The sequence below is a fragment of the Rhincodon typus genome, chromosome 37, assembly GCF_021869965.1.
Source record: "Rhincodon typus isolate 14 chromosome 37, sRhiTyp1.1, whole genome shotgun sequence".
NCBI lineage: Eukaryota > Metazoa > Chordata > Chondrichthyes > Orectolobiformes > Rhincodontidae > Rhincodon > Rhincodon typus.
Genome location: NC_063368.1, coordinates 7,961,935 through 7,970,736, shown reverse-complemented (window position 1 = coordinate 7,970,736; position 8,802 = coordinate 7,961,935). Strand labels below are relative to the sequence as shown.

Below are 8,802 nucleotides of genomic sequence, written 5' to 3'. Positions count from 1 at the left end.
GTATACTCGATGGAGTTGAGAAGGATGAGAGGGATCTAATTGAAACTTACAGAATACTGAATGGCCTGCACAAAGTGGATGTTGGGAAGATGTTTCCATTGGTAGGAGACTAGGACCTGGGGGCTTAGCCTTAGAGTAAAAGGAAGACCTTTTAGATCGGAGATAAGGAGAAACATCTTCAGCCATAGAGTGGTGTGTTTATGGAATTCACTGCCACAGAAGGCTGGGGAGGCCAGGTCTTTTTAGTATATTTAAAACGGAGATAGATAGGTTCTTGATTGTCAAGGGGATCAAAGGTTACAGGCAGAAAGCGGGAGAATGAAGTTGAGAAACTTATCAGCCATGATTGAAGGGTGGAGCAGACTTGATGGGCTGAATGACCTAATTTCTGCTTCTATGCCTTATGGACCCCGGTCCGACACCGGCATCTTGACATAATGTACTAATTGTTATCACATAATAAGCCACCTTGACAACCAAAGACGAATGTTTCTTCTCTTTAGAACCAATGATCTCTTCTCTACCACTAATAATTAGACAGAACCTGGAAATAGTATAAACAAAGGAGGAATGGTGGCAGCGAACTACCTCGATCACCGTTAGCCCAGTACCAAATAACATGAAATCAAAATATTCCTAAATTCATACGTTGCCACAAATCGAATAAAAAGTCAGTTCTGAAATCATATCCAACTCGAGACATATTTTTTCTCCACAGATATTACCAGACCTACTGGGTTTCTCCAGTACTGTCCTTTTAGTTGAGGTTTCCAGCCTCTGAAGTATTTTTTGTGCCTTTTTTTAAAAATAAACCAGGCCGTTCTAATGCAATGTCGCTAGGGGAGACGACACTGTTGAGCCTGCAACTAGACAGTTAGTCTTCCGGTGCTTCAGGGGGCGCTGTGGGGTGGGTTTGCCGCGGTTTGGTCGTCTCTTGGCCTCGCTGTTCCGTCCTGGGCTTTCAGAGCGGCTGGAGGAAGGCGGCCGGCGACTGTAACGGCTCCAAGCAACGAGGCGATGTCGGCAGCGCTGGTGAGGAAGGGGCTCGAGTTAATGAGCCAGGATTTGAGAGGTTTGTCTACCGGGCGAAGAGTCGCCGGGTTAATTTTAAGCCGCCAGTCTGTTCGTTCGCGCCTGGCTTCGGGTGGGCCGTGAACTCGGAGGCAACGGTTCCGACCTCCCAACACAAGGGGGCGCTTTGTCCTGTTTCTGCAGCGCCCTCTGTCGCCAGATCAGAGATGAGCAGCCTCTGACATTGGAACTTGGGCTTCCCAAAGTGGGAAAAGTTGTGAAGAGGAGTCAGTGGAGTCTGAAATGTTAAATCTATTTTTTCTGTCCACAGGTGCTGCCAGACTTGGTAAGTTTCTCCAGCAATTTCCACCAGAAATAGGAACAGGAGTAAGCCGTTTAGTCCTTCGAAACTGCTTCTCCATTCAACAGGATCATGTCTGATCTCAAATTCCTTGCATCCACATTCCTGCCTTTTCCCCATAACCCTCGATTCCCCTACTGATTAAGAATCTATCTGTCCCAGTCTTCAATATGCACAACGTGGAGATGTCGGTGTCTGACTGAGGTGGACAAAGTCAGAAGTCATACGACACCAGGTTATAGTCCAACAGATTTATTTAAAATGACAAGCCTTTGGAGCACTGCTCCTTTGTCAGATGGAGTGATTCCTGACGAAGGAGCAGCGCTCTGAAAGCTTGTGATATTAAATAAACCTGTTGGACTGTAGCCTGGTGTCGTGTGACTTCTGACTTAAATATACACAAGGACTCCAGCCCCACAGCTCCTTCCTTAGATAAAGGGACCAAAACTTCTCAGTGCTCCAGATGTATTTCCATCATCAGTTTGTACAGCAGCAGTAGGACCTTCCCTACTCTTGTACTCTGACTCTCACAAAATAAGGGCCAACAGTCCATTAGCCTTCCTGATTGTGTTTCTCCCCTAGGTGGGGCCCAGCACTCCAAATGGGTCACAAGCTGAAATCTTAGGGTTGTGAGCCCTGAGGTGACAATGGCCACCATGGAGCACTGACCTTGTTATAGCTGTGCTCCCTCTCACGGAGACTGCCATATGGTTGACATTTGACAGATTGTGGCTATGCATTTGACTCTGCAAATCCAAGAATGAATGGTATCTAGGACACTGGTTCTCAAACCTTTTTGGTGGAAAGAATTCCTTTCAATTGGTCTACTAATCACAGAACCCACCCCCTGCCCCATCTAAGTTTTCCTTGTGCTGCTCTTACTGCTTCTCCATCTGAACTGCTCCCCCCCCAGCCAAACAAACAGTGTGGTTACGAGAGCAGGTCAGAGATTGGGAATTCCACACAAGTAACTCTCCTTCTATTGACCATCAGGTCAGGAGTGTAATAGAATACTCTCCACTTACCTGGGTGGAGTACAGCTCCAACAACACTCAAGAACCTTGACATCAGCCAGGACAAAGCAGCCTGCTTGATTGGCACTCCATCTCCAATCCTTGATCTTCACTCTCTCCAGTCCCAACACACACTAGCAGTAATTTGTATAATCTATAAGATGCGCTGCATCAACTCAGAATCACAGAATTGACGTGGTACAGAAGCAGGCTGTTTGGGCCATCATGCTGGCACGGTGCATTCACCAGCCAGCACCTTCCAGACCTTTGATCTCTATGACAAAGAAGGACAAGGGTAGCACATGCACAAGCCTCTCATTCCTGACTTGGAACTATATCATTGTTCCTGAGTCAAATTCCTGGAACTCCCCTCCTAACAGTATTGTGTGTATGTGCCTAAACCCCAAAGCTTGCTGTATTTCATGAAGGTGGCACACCATCACGTTCTGAAGGTCTTTTACAAACAGACAAATGCTGGCCTGGCCAGCAAGTGACCCCACATCCCTAGAAAGTACTTTTTAAAAATCTGGTGGACCACCAGCCCACTGCGCTGGACATTTGATGGTCATACTCCACTCCTGTTTCCTGGACTTCCCGGAATGTCTCTACAAAGCCACAGGATCTATAGACCTCAGTTCAAGAGCCATTGATCTGGGGCAGAGCAGTACCTCCAGGCTATGAAATGGAGTTTAGAGACCATTATTTTAACTATCCTTCCCAGTTATGATTTTTCTCTGCCTATGAAAATCGGGAGCAACCTTAGCTCACAGAAAAGGAAATTCAGTTGATCCCAGTGCCACTTTACTTCTAGATGCTCTTTATCCAGTTTGAGTGGCTTGAATTTGATTGGGAAGTTCTTGTCCTGATGCTGGGGAAATGAAACCAAACTTTGCCCTGCTGTTTCAGATAAAGGGAGGAGCAGGAAGGCTATTCCCAGGCACACATCTAGCGCTGACCGTTTGCACCTAGTTAATACAAACAAGAAGGGAACAAAAAAGCAATTAAAGAGCCTGCAGGGACAAGGGAAGAACAAGAGCAAAGCGACTGTCAAGGGCAAGGTTGTTAAATCAGCATTAGGTAAGCCACATGCTTGTGTTGGTTTTAGTATCTTTCTCTGTAGGTTTGTGTGTGCTCTTTCAGTTAATTAGCCCCATCTGCTCAGAGTTTGAATGTAAGGAGCAGGAGTTGGCTGTTTGCCCCCTCTAGCTTACCCTTCTCCATTCAATAAGACTATGGCTGAGCTGATCTTGCACTTAGCTCCATTTAATTGTCAAGCCCTCTAACCCTTGACTCCTTTATCAATCAAGAATCAATCACTGTCTCAAATGTATTCAATGTCTCAAACCCCACTACAATTAGAGAATAGGTCAAATGTGTATGCAGTATTCTGGGTGTGTTCCCATGAATTGGTGAGATCACTTTTGGAGTACTGTGAACAGTTCTGGTTGCCTTACTGTAAGAAGGATATTATTAAATTGCAGAAAAGATTTATAAAGATGTTACTGGGATGGGAGGGTTTGAGTTATATGGAGAGGCTGGGACTATTTTCACTGGAGTGTAGGAGGTTGAGGGATGACCTTATAGAGGATTATAAAATCATGAGGGACGTAGATAAGATGAATAGCAAAGGTCTTTTTCTTAAGGTAGGGGAGTTCAAAACTAGAGGGCATTGTTTAAGGTGAGGAGAAAGATTTAAAAGGAATCTGAGGGGCAACTTTTTCACACATTCATATTGTGAAACGAACTGCCTGAGGAAGTGGTAGATACAGGTACAGTTACAACATTTAAAAACATTTGGACAGGTGCATGAATAGGAAAGGTTTAGAGGGATGTGAGCCAAACGCAGGTTTAGTTTGGGAATCTTGGTCAGCATGGATGATTTGGACTGAAGGGTCTGTTTCCGTGCTGTATGACTCTATAACTCCAAGTGTCCTGTGTACTTGTATCCACTATATACAAACAGGTTGGGGCCATTCAGCCATCAGTCCTGTTCTGCCAATCAATTAGATCATGGTATATGTCTCTTTTTTAGATAATTTTAGGGAGGTATTCTGATTCTTTGACTCCTGTAATGGTTTCGGGATTGTGATATATCAAAGAGGTGAAATGGACTGTCCAGGGCATTTGAGGAACCTAACAGTGTGGAGAAATGGAAGGGTAGGTTGTTTAGACAGTGAAAGCAGAGGATAATTGAGAGGGATCACTCTATGACCCTAATGTCCTTTTGTTCTGATAAAATTTCTGGATCTCATGTACTGGTCAGTAACAGTCAAATGGACTAATTAAAATAAACAGATTAATGACTTGGTCGTAATTCGGGCATCAAGTTTACACCAACACGCTAACAGTGATGTTGTATTCAGAGGATTAAACCACCTCAGCAGTGGAACACTGAAAAACGTCTGGAACATGAAATATATGGGTCACACGGATCGATCATACCAAAAGCTATTGAACAAGTCATGAGCCTGTCTCCAAAGGCTAGGATGAGTGGTGCCTGTCCACACCAAGATTATGATGTGGCAAGGCACTCACCCACTCTCACTGCCTGCCATATGCCTTTCGGAAGGATTTACAGATTGCTAATTAACTTGTTCAGCCACATTACAAACTCACCTTCACATGACCATCAAATCCTTAACGGGTTCACGAACCCAAAATCTGACCCAGAGGTAGGAGCTCTGTCCACTGCACCACAAGACCACCTGTTGCTATTTTGCCTAGTTTTCCTTTACATTTCCCTACACCATAAACCACAATGCTCCATTTGGCGATGAGTTCTACATTCTAACTAATTTGTTGTTAAATTCCCTACTGATTTATCAGTGACTGACATATCTGTTCTGTACATCCTACATTTGACTTAGTATTTATGGTAGTTACACATCTGAGCTAATGTGAGTCTTGTTTGCTTTCTTAGAGGAGTATTGGAAGAAAAAGGCTGCAGATCACACAGAGGAAAATCTCCAGTACATGCTCGGTGCCAGGTTCCTTACTGAGAGCAAAGTGACTAAAAAGGTGAGGGTTTCTAATAGATCGCTTTCTCACTGTCTCCCACATGTGTCAGATGATTGTAGATTGAAGTCCTACCCAGAAGAAACTTTGTTGATGAAACCAGATGCTGAAGCTGTATTAGACAAGCCTGGACAACAGACTAGGCTCATAAGAATGTGTCAGTCACGGTTCAGTGGGTCGCAGTCTAACCTCAGAATCTTACTGTAGAGGCTGAGAGACTGCTGCACTGAGAGAGGTTAAACCTTTCGGATTTGACCTCAAACCAAAGTGCTGTCTTCCTTCTCAGGTGACTGTAAAAAAAAATCATGCGGCTCTATTTTGAAGAAAGGCATGGGAGTGCACCCTGTGCCAATACTTACCTCTCAACTAAAATCATTAAAACAGATGATCAGCCCTTTCTAAATGAAAGGAGAAAGACTTGCATTTCTATAGTGCCTTTCACCACTACAGGCCCACCCAAAATGCTTTACAGCCAGTGAAGTACTTTTTGAAATGTCTGTCACTGTTGTGATGAAGGGAACTTGGCAGCCAATTGATACACAGCCAGATCCTACAGACAGCAGTGTAACAACAACCAAATTGTGTGCCTTAGTGATGTTAATTGAGAGATAATTATTGACCAGGACACTGGGGTGAACACGCGTGCTGTACACCTTATCCAAGACCTATGGGAATGTAACCAAATGTGGGACTAATGATATCACATTGATGACCCAAATGGCCTCCTTCCCCTGTATTATTCTGCGATTCTGTGAATGGTGTTATGTAAATATAAAGCTATTGCCTCTTCCAGTTTATCACACAGGCTGCCAGAGAAGACTGACGTGGAAGTTAACTCTCAACATAAAATTCTAATTTTTTTAAAAATTAATTTTAGGTCTTGAATTACAGTCAAGGAAGGAAAGCGAAGGATCGCCCAGAGGAAAAGGAAGTGAAGAAGGAAGAGAAGAGCATATTCACAGAGAGTGACTTTAGAAAGTTTGAGAGAGAGTATTTTGGGGCACCTTAACCTTGACTTTTGGTGAAAAGAGTGGACAAGCAGGCTTCAGTTGTTGGGGGAGAGATCAGACCACGACATCACAAACCTTGTAAGCAACGCCTACCTCAAGTCTTAATCATGAAGACTGTCCTGGGGACTGATCTGATCCGTGAGTGAGAGCAAGAGAGACCTAACGAGGAGAGAAAATCCAGTTCATCCCAAGATTGAGACCTGCCAGCATCTGCTAGTCATTTATTTAGTTGTTAAAACCTTGCGTTCTCCTTTTCTGTGTTTCACATCAACATGCAAACATTTGTGTTAAGCAAAGAGTAAACCTTGCATTGTACCAGATTACTTGCGCTTATCACTAGAATGCTATGTCTAACACTGTGTCTCCCAATCTTTCTCCCACTGAGAGTATAGGATCTTGTTTGATAGGGAGCTCGGTTGTTCTAACTCGGTTGAAGCTTCTTGCTGCCAAACAGCTCACAACCCCACTTAGGGTCGCAAATCCCATTTGGGAAACCCTGGTTTGACAAGCACCACCATTTATGTAACCTTTAGCTCCCAGTCACGTCACGGTTTTTATTCATGGAACAGGAACGCTCGGAGATAATTTCACACTTTCTCTTCCAGTCCACCACAAACCATCCTAAAGAGGACAGCCATCTTGCTGGTTTATCCAGGCAGGTAGACCAGGATGCTAAATTTCAAGCCTAGTCTTTGCTGATCTCTGGGGTGGCTACCATTCACTGCGTTGCCCCTGGCGCTAAGGTTCCTGCTCCTTAGCACTATGAGATAAACACATGGGATAACGCCTACATGTGGACATCAAATATGGATGAAATTGGGCAGAATTGTGATCCCTGTCTCTTCTGCATGATCTTCACACTCATTGTTAAGGCTAATTCCTGAAGAATGGTAATGTGACTGAGATAGGATGAAGACTTTGACTGAACAATTAATGACACCCCTGCCCCTGCATCTTCCCTCTCCTTGTTAAACTTCCAGTGTTTTCAAAACAGGAAGTATAAAGTTCAGAAAACAACTCACATCTCATTTATTCTGAAGATTGCACCTTTGATCAATACCTCACATAAGATTGAAACCATGGTTAATTTCAACCCTGTTATCCTCTTCATTCTTTCATGGGATATGGTATTGCTGGCCCATTCCTAATTGCCCTAGAACTGAGGGCAGTTTAAGAGTCAACCACAATAATCCCTGCTTAATGTGCTGGAGTCATGGGTTCATTCCCAACTTGGCAGCTGGTGGAGTTTAAATGCAATGGATGAATAAATCTGGAATATAAAGCTAGTTTTAGTAGCAGTGACCATGGAACTATAATCAGTTATCATGAAAAGACCGTCTAGTTCACTAATATTATGGAGGAAAGAGACCTGCCCTCTGAAACAGTTTAGCAAGCCACTCAGTTCAAAGGCAACTGGGGATGTGCAGTAAATGCTGGCCTGGCCAGTGAGACCGATATCCCATGAAAGAATAAATAAAAAGATTGCCCCCAGCAGCTGCTGTCACCAGTGAGCTACACTGTGTTGTTACACAGATCAGAATTAATTCTTGGTAATAAACCTTATCTCTGGCCTCACTTGAGTCACAGCATTCTGGGTTCAAGTCTGACCACAGGACCTGAAAGCAAAGATCAAGGCTGACACTCCAGTGCAGTACTGAGGGGAGGCTACACTCATACAGGTGCCTTCCTTCAAATGTGAAGTACATCTGCACAATCAATTGAATATAAAATAGGCCGTAACACCATGTTGAAGAAGAGAAGGGATGTCATTCCTCGTTAATTGGACAATATTTATCAAGCAATTAATGTCTCAAAAACAAAATAGACAATCTGATTGTTATTACCCTGCTGTTCATGGGAGCTGGCTGTGTGTAGATTGGCTGACGTGTTTCCAGCAATATGACAGTGACTGTAAGAACCTTTAGTGGTTGTGAACAGTGCTATATAAATGCAAATCTGTCTTTGTTTGTGAAGCTGGATTTTTTTTAAATCTAGATTGAGGTAACGTGATATGAAAGTTAATACACACTCACCACTGAATTTGGATTTAACATGAAAGCATAGCTGCTGACATATCTTTGGCTTGCATTGTAAATGTATTTCGTTTTCCCTCCCATCTCTCTAGACTTTTAAGCCCCAGTTTGTGTTGGGAGATGCAGGGCAGAGCATGCATGACAATGCCTTCTGTCGAGAATGGTGAGGATCTAATTACATTTAAAAGGCATCTGGATGGGTACACGAATAGGAAGGGTTTGGAGGGATATGGGCCAAATGCTGGCAAATGGGATTAGATTAATTTAGGATATCTGGCCAGCATGAATGAGTTGGACCGAAGGGTCAGTTTCCATGCTGTATAGCTCTATGACTTTGACTACAGTCATACAACCTTTAG

At 43.7% G+C, this 8,802-nt stretch overlaps 1 protein-coding gene across 2 annotated transcripts; it reads left to right on the top strand.

Moving 5' to 3' along the window:
* Positions 1-900: 900 nt before the first annotated feature.
* rps19bp1 (ribosomal protein S19 binding protein 1) lies at positions 901-6,730 on the top strand. 2 transcript variants are annotated; one of them, XM_048617306.1, is made up of 5 exons: positions 901-1,072; positions 1,343-1,357; positions 3,292-3,462; positions 5,306-5,403; positions 6,278-6,730. In XM_048617306.1, exons 1-5 carry the CDS (start codon positions 1,018-1,020, stop codon positions 6,407-6,409), a joined length of 471 nt encoding a protein of 156 aa, XP_048473263.1. In that variant the 5' UTR covers positions 901-1,017; the 3' UTR covers positions 6,410-6,730. The 2 variants fall into 2 exon arrangements, with proteins under 2 accessions (XP_048473263.1, XP_020375101.1); XM_020519512.2 differs by lacking the exon at positions 1,343-1,357 and having other exon boundaries at positions 906-1,072.
* Positions 6,731-8,802: the final 2,072 nt, after the last annotated feature.